The 19,301-nt window shown below is 40.1% G+C and overlaps 1 protein-coding gene across 3 annotated transcripts in view; it reads left to right on the forward strand.

Annotated features, from left to right (window-relative positions):
• CFAP91 (cilia and flagella associated protein 91) overlaps positions 1-19,301 on the forward strand; it is a 31,638-nt gene that overhangs the window by 3,739 nt on the left and 8,598 nt on the right. For all 3 annotated transcript variants that reach the window (XM_075107164.1, XM_075107173.1, XM_075107183.1), the window contains exons 4-13: positions 2,295-2,378; positions 4,069-4,125; positions 5,006-5,187; positions 5,898-6,075; positions 6,413-6,570; positions 6,825-7,007; positions 7,119-7,261; positions 13,322-13,438; positions 16,476-16,547; positions 18,069-18,215. In XM_075107164.1, the coding sequence (XP_074963265.1) occupies positions 2,295-2,378; positions 4,069-4,125; positions 5,006-5,187; positions 5,898-6,075; positions 6,413-6,570; positions 6,825-7,007; positions 7,119-7,261; positions 13,322-13,438; positions 16,476-16,547; positions 18,069-18,215 (1,321 nt within the window). The remainder of the gene's footprint in view (positions 1-2,294; positions 2,379-4,068; positions 4,126-5,005; positions 5,188-5,897; positions 6,076-6,412; positions 6,571-6,824; positions 7,008-7,118; positions 7,262-13,321; positions 13,439-16,475; positions 16,548-18,068; positions 18,216-19,301) is intronic.

The following is a 19,301-nucleotide window of genomic DNA, read 5'->3' on the forward strand; positions in this document are numbered from 1 at the left end:
AGGGGTTTCTTAGCTGAACAATTTGGAGTTCTGATTCAGCAAATATCTTTTAAAAGTTTATGCCTTTTGCCACACCATGCGTGTTTTGGAGTCGTCTTGTAGGTGTATTCAAGAGTGCAGGCATCAGCCTAGGTAGCTGTTTTCATATGGTTTTGCCGCATTAACAAGTCAACCTTAGGCTGTGGGCTTTTCAGATGATGCATGCTCTGGGGTTGCTAGTAACTGAGTTCTACCACATGCCAGACAGTAATCAAAGATGTTTAAGACTGATACAGTGGATTTCACACCTGGTTTTATTTCATTTTGAAAGCATATTCTTCTCATTTCCACAATAAAATAGGAATTTTGGAGCCTTTTTTTTTTCCTTCTTCTTATTTTCACCAGTTTAAACTGTCCACAGTACATTAAAACCTCATTGGCTTCTTATATTTTGCCTGATATTCTGTAACAAGAACTTATTTGATGCCTGCGCTGCTTTAACATTGATTTACATTTCAACAACATATATTTGCAAAGAGTCTTGCAATTAACAAAAAATGAGAAATACATCCCCTCTGTTTCAGCCTGCACTGATTGACAGTGTTGCTGATACAGAAGATAGAATATTTCCCAGCTGTCTTTTCAGTAGTTGCATTGCCTCTGCAAGGTTACCAGGAATAAATGCTCATTTATTTCAGCAAAGTCAGCAAATATATGTCAAGGACATGCAAGAGGCAGGATCTGTGGAATAAAAGGGGCTATTGCACTGGGTTCCCATTGTGCCTATAACCGTACCATAACAGGATGAACAGCTTATGGTAATAAAGTTAGATCATAAGAATAAGTGCCCACCTGTGCTGAATGAAACACAAATCCATCTGGATGGAGCAACAGTCTGATGTGTAAAGAGTCAGCTAGTGGAACTAGCCATCAGCTCAATTAACTCATTTGAATTACAAACACAACTTCACAATAATAGGTTGATTAGTGCTGAGCAAGTGTCTCGGGTTACGCGGCTGCATCTTGAAACCTTCCCCTCTCTTTTGTTATGTGATATGACTGAAAGCGCTGGGAAGAGATGACTTTAAACTTACCTTTGCAGTAAATTGTGTGTCACAGTAGGTTAATGAAGCATCTCTCTATAGGCTTTGCTGTAGTGGGTAGCCGTACTGTGGCTCCCCAAGTTCCTCAGCACAGCTCGCAGGGCTGAGATGGGGTTGTTGAAGGCAACTGATCTCAGCATGCAAGCCTTAGGTTTGATCCCAGCTGTTGAGCAATGTTATATATTGTTAACCATATCTCTGTCAATATGCCTCTGTATTTAAAATCAGGCAGCAGCAACCAACTCCAGCACCCACAATCCCATACATCTGAGGTTAGGATTCTTACGAGTTGCCGAAAATTGTCTTAACAAAAAACATGACCCTCAGAACTTGCCGTATATATAGCTTAAGGAAATTACTTACCTTAATGGCATACATGAACTGTTCTTTTTTTAAAGAACTTCTGTTTCCTGTCTTGCCCAGCAAAAGACTGGAGTATAAAGTGGTTGTGAAATCACATAGCAACCCTGATGCATAGCTTTCGAAGGACCCCATTATACCCACTCCCTCATGGACTGCCTTAATGAGTTCTACCTCAAGGTCTTCCAGAGCTTTAAAATAAACCCTCCAAGATATCTGCCTACTTTAAATTCAAAATGGGGGAAAAAAATGAAGAAAGAATGTTCTTGCAAAAGATATGCTTTTCCAGCATAGGTTTTGAAACTTTCACATGGTCAGCCCAATTTTTCTCCTCTTGAAGAATTCAAATTGAACTTCCTGATTCTAAAATTTTCCACATTTGCTCAAAATCTCTTTAGCTATGTAGGAAGTGGTAGTCTTCCCCTTTGTTCCTTATCCTCCTTTACACATGGTTTCTGTTAAGGAAAGTTTTTCACTCCTAAGGAAATGAACTTTCTCCCCCCACTCCCAATAAAAGTAGTTTAGTATACAAGGTCAAGCATTTACAAGTGGCCAGTTCTTTTCACAACAAGCACATAGGCAGCAAATGCCCATTTCTTGCCCACACATAGTGGGGAATATGCATAAAGTGTCAAACCCTCTTGCTATGTATATAAGTATAGAAAAAGCAAATTATACTTGCTCGTGTAAGTATGGGGATTTTGTGGACTTTCCAGTGTGTATGTTTGATTGTGCAACCAGAGAAGGGGGGGGCGGGGGGCACAGGGGAAGAAGCATAGAGAAAAAGAGATCAGAACTGCTCTGAATGTACTTCTTAAATGATAGTAAGGAATCCTGTATTTTGGCTTTTAGAGCTCAACCTTCTCTTCAAATACCTCAAATTGTGTATGAAGATCCTGAAGTTAGTGGAAGGAATCGCTACAAATATTTTGCACGGTAAGGAATGAAGTTATTTGAAACAGAGTTCAGAAGCTTGCTTTTGTGCAGCTTAAAGAGCATCTAAATACATGCCGGAGACTCTGTTTTTGGTTGGTTCTTTTATCACAGCTATAGAAAATCTAAATAGTAACCAAATCTTAAATCCCAAGATCTTTTAAAATTCACACTATGCCAAAATTTTCAGGTAATGAGTTACCATATAAGCAAACGTACCAGGTATTCTGTACTTCATTATTTGTAGAAAGCTTTGGGCTGTAGATCCTCCTACACAAAGGAAGAAGGTGCTTACAAAACCATTGTGGTTCTCCAGACTCCTGAAAAGGCTCCTTCTTAAGGAGGAACCTTTTAACTCCCAGTGTCTGCCAAGAGCAGGAAGAGAGCAAAGGGAATCCTTGATTAACTTTTCATCAATGTCCTCTACTGCAGAACTATTCTGTTCCTTACAGAATGAATGACACTGCAGGTCAGCAGTGGACTCAAGATCTGAACCAACAGCTAGCATAGAAACATACTCTACTTAGAATCATAGAATCGTTAAGGTTGGAAAAGACCCTTAAGATCATCAAGTCCAACCACTAACCTATCACTGCCAAGCCCACCACTAAACCATATCCTCAAGCACCACGTCCGCCCTTCTTTTAAATACCTCCAGGGATGGAGACTCCACCACCTCCCTGGGCAGCCTGTTCCAATGCCTGACAACCCTTTCGGTGAAGAAGTTTTTCCTAATATCCAACCTAAACTTCCCCTGGTGCAGCTTGAGGCCATTTCCTCTCGTCCTATCACTTGTTACTAGGGAGAAGAGACCGACACCCGCCTCACTACAACCTCCTTTCAGGTAGTTGTAGAGAGCGATAAGGTCTCCCCTCAGCCTCCTCTTCTCCAGACTGAACAACCCCAATTCCCTCAGCCGCTCCTCATAAGACTTGTTCTCTACTTAGTCACATATACTTTGAATTACATTCACTATGATAGTCTGCAGCTATTGGCCAATATGTCCACTTTAGATATTAAAAAATTACCAAGTTTGATAAATTGAAGTTCTTTATGGCTCCTTTAACAACAGAAAAGAAAGGACCAAGATGATGGTATCGTCTGCAATTTGAAATTAAGATTTAAAGTCTCTCAGAGGCTAATGGAAATTGATAGTGAACTGAAATATGCAAACTATAAGAATGCTTAAAAAGGCATTATTAATATGCGTTGAATGCATATCTCTTTCAAGATACTTCATAAAATACTGCAAAAAAGGAAACAGTCAAATTAGATAAGTCCAAACCAGCTTATCTTACCAAAAGATTGTAGGAATTCATTTCAGGATTTCAAGTTATTTAAAAATACTCTCTCAAAATCTCAAAGTGAAAAAGTAAACTAATTAGTGAAACATACACAAAATGTTGTGAGCACACTCAGAACTAACTTCTTTTAATTATTGACTTGTTTTGCAGTTCCACTTTCTACTTTGACAGAATAACAATGCTCACTCCTACTGGTGAAACTTTCTCTGCTGCTCCTTAGATATGACAGAAATATTTATAGTCAGACACAATTCTTAAACATGCAACTACAGAACCTGAGTTGTGGAAAATCAGTGTGACTCTACTGAAATTAGTGGACTGCAGTTTTTCTAAACCGTAATGATCTTTTACACTCATGGTTGTCTTACATCTGCATTCTCTCTTTTCAGACCTCTCATCCCTTATAATAAGCTGCTTCCACCACATGTTGCTTACCCAATGGCAAAGTAAGTAGTGAGCCTGGAACATTACTGTTGTAATGAGTCACATCTCACCAGAAAGACTGGGTAACTGTTTAGCGGGTGACCAATATTTTTCATAATGAACCAACAGGAAAAACTTACTAAGAAGTAAGGGTTTGTTCAGCACTGAGAAGTCCTGAGGAAACAGGTGACTTTCAGAATTTGCTTGCCGTATATAAGTAGTGCTTTGTGGGTAAAGGACATGTGCCTCAAGTGTTATGAAGCCTGAAACAGAAAGCCAAGTGTCTCTGAATCCTAGAAGAGATACCAATGCAAAGAATATTTTCCAATACAGCAATATTGTTGGAAAATCTTCTTATATTTTATTACATCTCTGTGATAGTTGCAATACTGTTCAGTGTATAGAGCAGCCATGAAGGAGCCTAGTGTGATTTGGAGTGGGAATCAAATTTTGAGACAACAAGAAGATTCAGTTCCTAGTAGAGTCAATGGAAGTTGCAAATGCTTACATCAGAATTGAATTTTTGTTCTGGAAATGTTGGAAAGACAAACGTAATATAAATTGAAGCAGTCCTACTTCATTTTACACTCAGCCAGGAGTTACTTTTTGTGCCCATTAAAAGCAATGCTTTAGAATGGATATGTAGGGAAGATTTTAATGTAATAACTGTAAGAGCTGAAACCAGATTTCTGGACTGCTTTCCTAAGGAGGGAGGTTTCAGAGGACTCAATGTAGCCTCAGTATGCTTTTACTAAAGATAATGGAATTAACATAAATGGGAGCAACGTTAATATAAAACAAATCACATTCGGATATCCTAGCTTTGACTTAGTGTTGTGTTTCTGTGTTGGGTTTTTTTAACGAATATGACAAATGCTCTTCCATCTTGCATCTCTTTTTTAGGACAGAGCCTTACGTCCATTCAGCTACAAGAGACAGCAAGGTCTTTGGTCCCAGGTTAAGAACTTTGGGCACACAGACAGATTACAGGGATGGTGAAGCCCAGACGGATCCCTATTCCCCTGAATATGTAGTTCCCAGTGGCTCAGTCCCTGAACTTCTGACACTTGCTACACTCACTTGGGGTGAGTTGTGAAATCAAGATAAATTGTAATAATCGCGTCCCCTCTTTAGCAGGAAGTTCTTTTTTTAAAATGTCAGGTTTCAATTCTGTTGCCAGCTTTGGCAGACCTTTATTGCCTTCCTTTGACACACATTATTTTATCGAATTCTAAAATAGGTATGATATTTACCTACTGAATAGCGCTATTCTGGGGCATTTCATAAAGAGTTTTGAGATCATTCACTATAAAAAGGTCATATGTTTTACAAATATGAAGTAGTAGCAGTTTTTCCATTTACCTGCTGTTCTTCAGCTCTTCTGAGTTAGACTTCAGTAAAAAACCAGTATGAACACTGCTGCCCCAGAATATACCTACGATCTTAAATCTCCCAGTGTCACACTTGCAATAGTGATGGACACTGGACATGCCAAAGATAGTGCTCGTTCTCAGAAAGTGTTTTCTTGGAAAAGCTTTTCCTCCTTTGCAGGCTGCAGTAGAGGAATGAAGTGCTAATGTTAAATGTCAACTAAGCTATAGCAACTGCAGGTCCTACCATTCCTCCTTCTGTAGAATTTTACCAGCCTTCAAAGTATTTACTTCTGGCTATTGACAGCTCTGCTTGTGTTTAACACATGAGCTTGAGCCCATGCAGCCCTCTAATACTTCTTGATGGTGGTTATTTGTTGGATTCACCATTCTCCTAAAGAGCTACTGCTTCTTGTCCCTGTAAGGTCGGGGGCTACCAGCAGGACTAGCTGAGGTGGAGATGATTGAACGTGCCCGGGAAAAACGTGCATGGGAAGCAACTCTTCCAGCCATGGACAGTGCCTCACAAATCGTGAAGAGGAGGAAAATGATGGATGACATGGAGAGGAAGGAGTGGGCCTTTAGAGAACAGGAAATAGAAAAGTAGGAGTCCAGTTATACTCTTTATTTCCTTTAATTATTGGCTGAACAGAGAAGGAACTAGAAAGTTTAGAGCATTGGCTGAAGGGTACAAGCCTTTTATTTCTGTGAAAATCCCCTAATTTTGGGAAGGGATATTTTTGTTAAATTTAATATAAGAGACTGCTACCACAATATTTTCCACCAGTGCTAATCTCATATTTAATCTTTCATTTTCAAAAGTGAGATATGCAATATGAACTACATGTAAAGTAGTCAGTTGGTATGTAACATTTGATGATCAGGGCACTGAATGCTCAAGAGCACAGTAGGTTATACCTGGCCTTTTCTTTCCTTGCAGGTTGCAGGAGGTTCGACTGGAAGTCTTAAAGAAGCTGCTGCGGAGGCGGGAGAAGTATCAGAATGAGCTGGATGCCAAGCGCTTGGATGACCACTGGCAAAATCATCAGAAGGCTAAAGAAGAGAAAACGAAGAGAAGAGTGCATGACTGTGCACTGAGTAAGTTTGAAAGACAGGGAGAGAGCAGTATGAGACTTAGTTTTCAGACCTTTCTGTTTTCATAAGGTTGCAGTCTCTATTCAAGATGAAGCAGGTTGCATCCCCAATATAGATATGCATGGCTAGCATTTGTTCTGGTCAAACAGGCCATGTTTTTATATTAACGAGTAAAAGCTCTTGTGAATTTCCAAAGATATGGCTTTTTCAGAATTATTTGTGTGAAGAACCTTCTCACGCTTGTATTTCCGTTTCAGTGCTCAGGAAACTGATAGCTAAGAGGAATAATGTGATGGGGAAACTGGAGAGACGAGATATCATCAAAGACTATACTGACTTTGCATCACAAACATACGCTCCTTTGTCAAGAATTGGTTATTTCCCAGACAACCATTCTGAACGCTTTGTGGTAAAAAACTTCTATCTTAACACCTTTGCAGGTAAAACATTTTGGAAGATTTAGTTTGTATGAGATATTTACTTAAAATATTAACAAAACTCAAATTTCTCTCCCACCACTCCATGACTTAGTTGCTGTTTGTATTTCTCAGGACTGTGTGAACTGGAAGCATCTCTCCCAGATTCCGTGACCCAGGTCAAGGTTAAGGCGCCAAAACCTAAGTACACTACCACTAAGACTGGATTTATTAAAAGATCAGCGAGGCTAGAGATGGAGTTGGCACAGGTTCACCAGGTATGGAGCTGCACCCAGCAGCTTGTGAGTTCCTTTTAGATTTGAACTGCTCAGAAATGCAATCAGGAAGACACGTGTAAATTTTCTCCTAATTTCCTGTGCTAAATTCATATTTTCTGTAAGACAACTTCAAGGGCAGAATGGATCAGGCATTCAGACTGTTGTAGGCATGACCAGTACTGCTCTGGAGCTCAGTCTGTCAGTACTCTCGCTTCCTAACATCTGTGCTTCTGCTCCAACCCTGTAGAAAACAAGCCCAGCTGCTTTTGTGTTCCTACAGATCAGGTATTTGGATCAGAACGTATTATGTCAGTTAGAAATTCTGTCCTGCCATTTGCTCATTCTCATTTCTCCCTTGCTTTTACAATGCAAAAGTGGCAAGCCTTCTGGGTACACTGTCCAACTACTAATGATTTAATAAAACAAATCTGGATTCATATTCTAAAATTCTGTCCATTTTTAAAAACATACATTTTAAGTACATATTGTAAAAACACCTGCAGCAAAGCATGATTAAAATGACCCCATTCATAAAATCAGATCAGAACAGTGGATGAACATCACTTTTGTTCCCTAACAACAGCATCTGATTTGTAACCGTGCTAATAGTGTTTTGCATAACCTAATTTATCACAACTGTTCATGCAGGTGAGGTGGCAATATATGCAATTAACCACTGAGGAAAGAAGTGCCCCATTTGCATCTACCATCACAATATTTGTAAATTACGTCTACTTTTAAGTATGCTTCTTGTGATGCTATTGAGGGTTACGTTTTTTTTTAAATCAGGCGTATTCTTGGCTGGCGGCTGTATCTCTGAAAAATACTGAATTTCATTTGTAAAGCTTGGCAACTTTCACTTATGCTTTATTTAGTGAAGAAATATTTCATCATTGGCAATTATGTGTATAGCATTCTTGTTTTAGTGTAATTTAATAGTACTCTCAATGCAGACAGTAACTTTCTACTAATGAATTTTAAATTGAAATCTTGTTCTGAAATTCAATCATATTATGTCAAATTTAATTTCCACTGGATCTTGTAAAAGATGAAACATTGCATCTGATTATCATTCAGAAGGAAAATTTTCAAAGAAAATCTTGAGTGCTACAGGAATTGTTCAAGAACTAAGGACATTAATTCACTACAGTTTTAGAGAAGAAGCCACAGCAGCGCTGAGGGGGTTTGAGTTTGGGTGCTTTTTGCGTAAAATTCAGGTAGCGACTATGTATAATCTGGCTCATAACACTGTTCTCATAGGCAGCAGAAATATTAGCCCAAGCTTTCAGAGCTGAATTCCAATTACAGCAATTGTATTCTGTTTGTTCAAAATACTTCTCATGGTTTGAAAGACTACAGTGGAGTGTCTAAACTGTAGTTACAGAGAAGTAGTATGGCCTAATGCTGGCTGCCCACACAATAATGTCTCTTCAAAGAAAAATTGGTGGCCAAAGGGAGATGGAATGCAGAGCAAAAGCAGACAATTCTGCATATTTTCTTTCTTAAATCAATGTAGATCATTTGGTCTACACTGATTTGTACCAGCGGATGGGTTATCATAACTAATACTCATTTTCCCACCACAAAAAGGCAAAATGTATATTCTTTTAAAATCACAAAGCATTTCATTTGCAGGCAAAGATGATAAATCCACTATGCAAAATTTAACTGCTGCTTATAGATATAGAGAAGCAGACACCAGACTGGTTGGTCCAGACAAGCAGAAAGTACTGACATGGTGAAACACCAAGACTGCCCCAGCCACCATTAGATTTAAACAAACTTTCTATTCAGAGCAACAAGAAGTTACTGCCCTAATTAGCGCTTGAGCTCCCTGGTGCTGTTACTGGTCACTTCTGTCATCAGAAGCTTTTGCTTCTTCAGTTTGGTGGCTTAGCAGGGCCTTTCTGGCAGGTCCACGTCATAAGCTACTGGAACTGTCAAGAACAGGGCAGTAAACGGTGAAGAGTACTTGAGTTAACAGAATTTAGCACTTGAGAGGACACCTGTCTGACCACTTGGCATAAGCAGTCCCAATCGTGGCAACAACCTCCATCACAGCAGTGTGAAAGGGGTTTAAAGCAGGCAACTAGGGATCATCTTAGAAGGGCGCTGTGTTGCTCTGCATTATTTCTATAGCTGAGCAGCTAGACCAGTTTTCTCTTCAAAAGCCTCTTTTGAGTGCTGTCCTAGCACTCTTAATCTATAAATTTTCTCCCATAATCCTAGAAATAAAGCAGAACTTTAGAAAATTCAGAGAGTGCACAGTGATCTAGCTCTAGAAGGAGTTTCTTTCATTTTCTCTGGATAATCTGTGGAAGGAGGTGGCAAATAGAGGAGGAATGCTAGATTTTGGCCTCAGAAGTAATTAATTTTAATAAAAGGAAGTTTCCAAGCCTTGCTTCTCTGGCCAAACAAGTGGCAGGATGGACTAGTCCTCCTCATTATGTCCCTCTTGGTTTGCCATATTGAGGGCTTTCCTAAGCTTAAAGCTTGTAAGAAGGGATAAGCAATTATCCAAGGAGCTACAAAAATAAGAACTGCTTCTTCCAGACTTGAAACTAAGCCAAAAATAAGTGATTTTAGAAGTAGGCTTTTTGAGGACCATCCTGAAACCTTTTGCAGGAGTGTTATGTTCACTCAGTTTTCTTTGAATGATTCTCTAAAACAAGAGAACACAGCAGAAGCAGGAGTGATCTGGGATTTACAGTAAAAACAATGATCTGTATCTTAAGACAGATCTGTAAAAGGACAAGGAAGGCTAGTTCCTAGCCAGCACAGATGACAGTGCTTAAAGGAATATAAGTGAGCCATTATATAGACAGCCTTGTGTGAAAATCCAAGGCATTAAGGAGAAAGCATACTGCTATAGCTAGTTACTAAAGGAAAGAAATGCAACTAGGTAACTGAATACACCAAGGAACAGAGGAGCTGCTAGAAGAAATCCCAGTGCAGAACAATGTGTGACTTTAGGCTGACCCTGTATGCTCTGCTGACTCAAGAGGGGTGAAGTGTCAGGTAGTTTCAAAGTGCTGGATCAAGATAATGCCAGAACAAAGTGTATCTCACCTCAGCATTAAGTGCAACTCTCATCACATCTGTTTGCCTTTATCCAGTTCCTGGAAGGAGGTGGAGAAGTAGGGGGGCCAAGAATGTCTCTGGAGAAAATCTCTGCCAGCTTCAAAGCATAGGAAAACCTGTTCAAGCAGTTATTTCATCAAGAACAGATCTCCAACACAGTGTTGGTTGGCTCATGCTCAGACAAGCTCTGAGAGCTATATGTCAGTCTTGATCAGCCACGATGCAGCAGCCATGCTGCATTGCAAAGTAGGTAGTCAGTCCATCCTTGATGATCTCACCCTCATTTGTGGGCAAAAAGGAAGAAAGAGAAACATGACTGTATACTCTGTGCGGTACCTGCAAATAAAATATACCAAGTGTCTTGTGAAAAGGAGAGGATCACAGAGAGGATAGGGAAGGAACCTAAAGAGTTATTTCTTTGAACAGAGAGTTGTTTCTCAAGCCACTATTGTGTCAAGAGCTCTGCTTCTGTCAGAAGCTAGCAAAGAAGCTAAAGTGTATGGCCAAAAGCATAGGTGCCATTTGCTGTTCACTGCATTTGCCAGGAAGATGAAAAGGAGATTTGTTGAGCTGGACTGTCCAGTCCAACCAGATTATACCATGACTCTGAACCTATTACCTGAAAAAAGTAACGCAATCTATCTCAGAAAAAATTAGAGTGTGATATGTATGCAGTAACATTTGAAGTATGTTGTTCAGAAATTTAGCACTTTTTTTCTTTTTAAAGAAAGTATTTTACAGCTGTTCTTGGGCCCTGGTCTCCCTATTTCGAAAAATGGTAACTTGTTAGGTTAGGCAGAACCTAATATGCAAAAAACATATTTTCTTTTTCTTTTCTTACATTAAAGTATTAAAATAACTTGAAACCTCAGATTAGAGAAAGCAAATGGTAAGCATTTTTGACTTAGTAAAGATAGCAAAGCAGACACTAGACTGTGCTGACATGAAAACATAAAACCACTTCTGGGAACTGCAGTATTTCTCAAATCTACATTAATAAGAATTCCCTCTTGTCAGAAGTGCTTATGTATTTTTCTGTCTTTAAAAGTTGTTATTCTGATTGTATTTTGTTGTTCTGGTTAGTAAGAAACATTTTTGGAGGCTAAGGTTTTGTTAGAAAAATTCTTATGAATGCCACATTGTACTAATAAACATAGGAGCCATTGTTTGCAAAAGAATGACAATTACAGCAGCTTTTTTCTTACAATTTCCCCCCATCATGCAAAACACCTTATAAATCGTAGCAAGTATTGTTATAATCTTCATGCCCGAGAGCTCTGAGGTCAACAAATATAAGAAGCAGTTCAGAAAATCTCCCAACATTGTTGACCTATAACCATTTCACGTGGCTTATAAGCAGTTTATAGGTTTGATTCTTGCATTATTAACACGGCCCATTTCAGAAGTTTTCGATAATAAAGCATTTTATCCCTTCCACCTAGAAATCTCTCTCCTTTTCTGGAGCAATTAATTACCCTGGCCTGAAAGGTCAGATTCAATATGCAAGAAGAGTGGTCACTGGAGTGACCACTGGAGTTTCAAAATTTCATTAATATCACGATTAAATGTGGTGCAAGTGCTGTCAATTTCCTGTTACTGGAGAGAGAAATTCAGCATGGGATTTTTTTCTTAAGTTTTTGTTTGGTTTCCCTCCCTAGTGTAATACTGTATTTGACCATTTGAAAGAGAAAGAGTGAGAAAAGAAAAAGGCCCACTTTTCCGTGCTGGAATATGCCTGTTCTTTCAGTAGTAAAGACTACAGATCCAACCCATACAGTAGGAGGATTTTCTTCCCTTTTCTTTGTGAGCTGAAGTGTGATGTCCTACAGCAGGCAAGCATTGCCATGCAGTTGGAAATGATTATCTGAAGATCTTGTTCTAAGTAGGTTGAGGAGGGAAGTTGGGAGGACTTTGGCTCCCTAAACAGTCTGAAAATATCTTGAAAGAGTTGAGGCCATGGTGGCATTTCCACTCCTAGCCTGCTTTGGCTGACAAGGTTTGGCATCTGCCACCAAACAGCTGCAAGCCAGATAAAACCCACTCTTAGTGCGTTTCTGGATTTTCTTGGTAGAAGGAAGTTCTCCAGCAAGTTTCCCTTTCACCCTTAATCTACGCATACAGTTGCTGTGGCAGTTGCAGATGAGCAGAGAAGGGCTTCAAAACATATTTTGCAAGGAAGGGGCCTGGATCATTTGGTTCAACCCTACGCAGTAACAGCATATCGTTCAAAGACGTTTCACTGAGGAAGAGCCACAGAACAGTGACAATACACTTTTCCAGTGGCCTCCTTCATAAAATCTCATGACCACATGACAGTTCTAACCTGCAGTAACAAGCATTACACCGATAGTTAAAGGCAAAGAGTTATAACCATTCTGTAGTGATCTGTAAACTGTAATTAAATTGTGATATTCCTACACCTTTTTCATGTTTTGAAAGAATCTCGCCTCTATCTTATAGGAAAATAATTAATGTTTGTGTCATTGCAGTAGAAAAGTAACACACGCAACTGCCTCTGCTTGCATATGGGTCAGTGTTTAACTCGTTCAATGAGATGCCTATTTTAAAATGAAAAAAACAAATCTGAAAAATGCTTTTACTTAAGAATGTATTATATTAGAGATGAAGTTTATACCAATTTTAGATTAATTTTAGGTGACTCACCGTATGCAATTGCTGATGGATGACTTGTAAATATAAACTTGATAAAATTGAAAATAACTCTTGATTCCTTCTTACATATGATTTTGACGTTCCCATCAGTATCTTCTGACCAACCAATAGCCTCGTCTACTGACTGTAGTCAGTTTTTCAGTTGATGTGCAGTAAGAAATAGAAGCCACAAGCCTGCAAAGTGCAAAATACTTGCAGGTCGCTGTAGCCAATATGATCAGCAACAGTCAGCATCTAGAGGGCTGGCCTTATTGTGGTGTTCTATTTAGCCCAGTTCTGATTAAATTGTATGTATGTCTATTCCAGGCACTACTGGAGAAGAAGAGTGAAGTCATGGAACCGAAGACACCCCTCCGTTTCCTTGAAAAAGTAGAGAAGCCTGTTCCTCGGCCACCCACTCCAATCCTGGAAAAACCATCAATTGTAAGTGGGCTGGTTTTAGCACGTTTTTTTTTCTGTTGATCCCAGATTGTTTCCTACATGGTTGTTAGAGGAATGCCCAGAGAAGGAAAGAAGTGAGCTTTATCTTTTTTGTATGTATTCATGTTAGAAATAGCCATCACTATTTCTTAAGAAACTCTTAGTCTCTCTTTATTCTATGAAGATACTAGCAGCCAAAGAATTGAAAATCTTTTACAATATCTGTTGGCCAAATCCTTAACTAAACTTTGTTATATAAAGATGTAAATTAGTAGACATGTTATTCCTTTGTTCTTGGGGAACAAAAAAGCACATTATTATCATCATCATCATCATCATTATTCAATGTCTTCCAACCTTCTGATCTGAGAACACTATCGTAATCCAGCAGAGCAACTAAGTTAGGTCCCACTGAAGTCAGTGAGACTTTGGGTGCTTAGCACTGAGCATGGGCTTCATTAATTTGCTGGAGTGAAGCTCTTGTCATCATGCAGGATGCAGTCTTTGATGAGCATGCTCCAGTTCACAGAAAATTATTCGTCTGCAGAGATTGAAATAGCAGTAATAATGTGTCATGGGGGATGTGATATGCTGTAGGAAAAAACAACTTTTTAGGGGAGCTGCAACTTCTTTTCCTTTCTTAAAGTATTGGACTTAAGAGATGGTTGCCCCATTGGATTGCTTTGTCTGCTTATTAACACCATTTTCATGATGTGGTAAGAATCAGACACAACTACCATTTAAACCTGTGAATTTAAGGGAGTCACACAACCATGAAAGTGAGAGAGAGAAAGTCATATTAGATCATCCATGCTGTCTTCCTTTGTGCAGTATGATGCCCTGTGTTTTATATGGTCTATTTTAAGATGACTGAAACAAGAATATCTCCTTGGGAAGTGCTTTCTACAGCTTTAGTAACTCCTAGGTATGAGATATTGTATTGCAGCTGTAGATTTACACTCTTTAGATTTACCAGTTTAGCGGGTTTTTAAATACTTCCAGGTATCATAGAAAGAAATCGGAAAGATTTATCCCCCAGTTGTAGTCATTCTTGAGCGTGTTTACAGATTATAGGTTTTTTTAAAGAGTTCCAACACAATAAAATTCCACCTCAATAAATCCTGTCAACATTTGGTTTATTTTCAAGTATCTTTATGTGTGAACACATAAAAATGTGGAGCTCTCCAGTGAAGCTCCATCTGTAAAATCAGGCCACTTCACCCACTGAAGAGCAGCACTAACATCTCCTGCTTTGCAGAATCCACGCAAGGTTTCTCCTACCAGCTGGCTGCAAGGAGCACTGAAAGCAAGGCTCTTCTCAGTTGTTAATACTTCTCTTCCTGCCATACACGGATGCAAGTACCAAATGCTAAATGCACCAGCCTCTTCCCACTGGAGTTGAGGATCTCTAAAGGAAAGCATGCCAGAGTGACAGGCAGGTGACATGGACCACAAGGGATATAAAAGAAAATGGAGAGAATGGAGGCGCTACTGCAGGCCTCCTCAACTCCTCTCTCCCAGTCATTTCTTTTGTACTTACTAGCCACAACAAGCTCACAGAGCAGCTCTGAATTCCTTCACTGGTTTATCACTTTCTCCCAGCCCCCTCTAGTTTTCAGCCTGCTCCTAGATCCTTCTTTATCCTTAATTCTTTTTTAATTTTTTTTCCTGCAGGAAATGATAGGCTTTCCATCCCCCCTCATTCTTTCCTGCTGGTCTGTAGCAGGCAGATGGGGAAGTTGATGATTACCCTTGCTAAGGCATCATTTGCAGCACTGAACAACAGAAGTACAGAAAAATGCATCTTCCAAAAATTTAAACCAAATCTTAGTTTACATCAAACCAAGCAGTTTGGCTTACCTGTCCAGTATATGTGCCATCTCTGTTTCCAGAACACTGGCCTGAAGGGCTCTCACTCTGTAGCCAGATGATACGGGACAGTTTAGCTCTCTAACTGGACTGGAAATTCATCCTTTCTTTCCAGAGAAAAAGAACATACCAAATCATAAGGCAGTCCCTTGGCTAGTTCTGCTTTGCTCCTCCTGAGTGGTGGTGTGGAAAGGCAGGATGCTTCCTTTTGCTTTTGGAAAACTCTTCAACACCTAAGAAAAAACAGCTTCTAAGATTCAAGCCCACACCACTTCTCTCATCCCACACACTTCCCTGTTTTTCCAGCACTTCTAAAATGCCACATTTCAATGCAGACCTCTTGGGCTCTTTATTAAAACAACTTCCTTGCAGTTTTTAGATTTCTTTTTATTTGGGCTTTTTCCTTCTGCTACTGTCAACTCCAGACTAGAATACCCCTCAGCAAGAAAAAATGCTGCCAGCTATGCTTCCTCTGTTTAAAATAAGCTTCCCCCCCACCCCCCATGGTCATGTTCCCTTTCCCATTATGCTCCATCATTCTGCCAAGTTGGTATCAGTCACACAATGCTAAGCCAATAAAGTTCTTAAAGAGGCAAATCACAATATAATGTAATTAATTTTCCTTCCAGACTATCACTTCCTGAGTCTTAAATTTACTGAGTTACCCTGATAAAGGTCACCACTGGAATAAGTATCAAAAGAAAAATTGTATACATTCCCTTTTAATTAAATCCCTTTATTTATGGTTAACAGCTCTCTTGCACTTCCTTCAATAATAATTCTATCCCCTTAGTGTCTTGACCTGTTAAATTAATGTAGCTGACGCTCATTTTGCAAACTCAGATTCAGTCAGGCTACAAATAGTACGCCTAATGCATACAGTAATTTTCTCCATCAGCATCTCCTTATCATTAGGTACTCCTCTCTAACGGCCCTCTAAAATATCGAATAGAATCTAATTATACAGCCTTTCTCCCCCATCTCGTGTAAAACATGTATTATTCTGACTCACCTTCCTTTCCCTAGAAATTAGAAGAATTGTGTTCAGAAACAATGGAGAAAAAGCTGGATATGAGTTAGACTTTTTGATACTTAGATGGATAATCTATAGAAATATCAGTCTCCAAAGAAGTAATTAATTATTGTGTGGATATTTGTTGTGTTTCGGCAGGAGGAAGAGGAAACAGAACTGGCAGTGATCTGTCTGCAGAAGTTGCTCCGAGGCAGGGCTATTCAGAACATGGTATTATGTGTCTCTTGTGTCTCTCTTCAGAATGATGGGGGGAATGATTGAAAGTGTGTTTGCAGTCTTTCTTCCGCAGCACTCATCAAGGGTAATGAGGGCGTTTGCAGAATATCCTCCTGTATGTTATCTGGAGTCCTTCAAGGCTGAAGTCTTTGCTCTCCAGCCCAAATTTCTTACAGGAATTTCTGGGTTCCTACATATGTCTGTGAGTGCCACCCCCTGCACTCAGCTGTTTAATTAGATGCTACATAGCAGAAGTACTCAAATGGAAAAATCTAGACTAGATCTGGACCATGAGTACATTTTGCCTTGATTATGCGAAGATCCCAGGCACAAGAAACCTCCCACATCCCAGCAGCGCAGCTTGTATTTCATACCATCTTTCCAGTTTCCTGTGATGGTGAGCTGAACTTTAGGTGAGGAGAAACCAGGGTTTCCAACAAGTACAGGACCCATCATTCTGCTTTCAGTGGAGCAGATGTGGGTCTAGGTAAAAATTAATTGAGTAGCCATGCCTTGTGGGCTTTATATTAAGCAAGTCTATCACTTTTGATCAGACCAGTCCAGAAGGTTTGTTTCATGCCTGCTGAGAATATAATTGATATTCTCTCTTCATTAACTATTTAATGTTTGTGAAGTGTTCCCATGTGAGACCCTGACCTGAGCTTTAGCAAACAATACAATACTGTGAAAGGGGCTTGAGGAGGAATAAAGAATTCCCAAGTCTTCTCCAGTTCTGTGGTGATATATGAGAAGGATGTTTGATGCCATTGCAGGACTGTTGACTTTCATATCATGAAATGTTCCATCATTTTAGGAATCTCCTTCCAGCTACCACTGGATCAGAAATATATGACTCAGCTGGAGAATGGTGTGAACAGAGTTGAGTGATCCTTTGTTGCTGTTGGAATTCCTGTTGGAAGAGAGGGGGAATGAAAATAAGACAGTGTCAGGGAAGGGCCGAGCCACATAACCCCGTAACAGGGACAGCATCAGTTTCAACAACGTCCCCGCCAATTTATTGCTTTGAGCCGTTGCTGGACTCCCTCAAAATGAAGGTCAGAAAACAGTAGTTGTTGAAACAGGAGGCATCTAACCCTGGACTGAGGAAAAGGAGCAATGCTCACACTGGGAAGTTGTGACACTGAGGCTGATGCAACAGGATAGCCAGAAGTCTATTGCCCTTTTCACTTTGTGTTCTGCATTCCAGTGGTTTGAGTTCTGGGTGAAGCCAAACAGAATACAAAAAATTTGAAATGTTATAATAAGGTAGTAAGGGATCATCTACACTCCACAGCAGAATGTCTCAACTTCTATCTTCTATGTAGGAGGGTTTAGGCAAGATTTACCGAACAGCTGTAGTGTTTGCCTAAATGTGGCCACAAATTCATTACAGAGAACTAGATCTTGGAAACAGCTGACCTTGCAACTTGGAGAAAAAGGGTGTGCTCTGTTGGCAAAACATGTTGATCTGTATTCTCCATTTAATATGCTTGGTTGTTTAACTTTATTTTAAAGATGTTTGAAGAGAAGGAGAAGCGGCTGGAATTGATCCGAGAGCTGCGCACCACTCACACACTCCAGGAGGATGGACAGCTGCTTCTGAAGGCAGAGGAGCAAATGACACTGGCTCTACAGAAACAGCGTGACTTGCAAATGCACAAGGTTTGCCTGCATAGATGGGAAGGCTGATTCACAGCACTGTCCTGACCGGGCACTCTGTGCTTGCAGTACCACCAACACTCTCACATTTAATTTATGTTTTCTATTATCCACAGCACAGAAAGCACCCCAAGTAACAAATATGCTCTCCTAGCACAGGCCAAGCATTGAATGCCTGAGGGGCTGAAATTGCTCTTTCACTGCTGTGAGGGCTCTGGGGAATCTCAGAAACAGACTGAGGCGTCCTGACCACAGCTGCTACCCAGGCTGCCCTTTGTTTGTAGACAGAGCACTTATTTATATTTACAGGGCTTTGAACAAACTGCACTGTCAGATAAACCTCAGTTTTCCCACATTTCAATCCATTTGACTGGTGCTGTGACCTGGCACCACAATACATGCTTGTCACTCACATCTGTCAGATGTTTTACTGAATGTGTGTTACTGCTCGGTCATTTCCCTGTTCGTTTTCTAGCTTGGCACCCTCTCAGGCCCCTCCTGAAGCATAAAACATCACAAAAGAGGCCAAAGCAGCCTTACTTTGTAAATCTTGCTGGGCTCGAGACTTCTAGGACCTTAGCATGGTGTCACATTGTTGTACTTGTCATGGTTAAGGAAAGCAGAGAAATTTTGGGCTCCATCCTCTGACAAGGATCTAGTGAGAGCTGGGGATGCAAATTCCCATCCTATTTCCTCGTAGGGCACAACTTTCCAGAGCAAAGTGAATCAAATGGCAGATGCTGGTATGAAATGGATCATAAAGAAATTTTGTCCAGACTTCACTGTATCTCAGATATACAGTATCTCCCACATTCCTGCAGATTTTCCTACTGTTTTTACTACTTTCCTCTTTTTTCAGTGACCAGCTGCAGGTTCCATATTATGATAACAGCATCCACTGGCCAGCTGGCCTGGCAGAGGTGAAGCCAGACCACTGCTTCCTGCTGGGTGGGCAGCAGTGAAATTTCCCCTCAGACCTCAGTAAAAATTGAACCGGGTGACTGTGTTTTACTGTTTTTCATTTCCAGATGCTCCCTCATATACAGGGAGCCCAGGTGTGGAATGCAGGAATACAGACTTTTTCTACTG

Source organism: Phalacrocorax aristotelis, chromosome 1 (assembly GCF_949628215.1).
Source record: "Phalacrocorax aristotelis chromosome 1, bGulAri2.1, whole genome shotgun sequence".
In the NCBI taxonomy this organism is placed as follows: domain Eukaryota; kingdom Metazoa; phylum Chordata; class Aves; order Suliformes; family Phalacrocoracidae; genus Phalacrocorax; species Phalacrocorax aristotelis.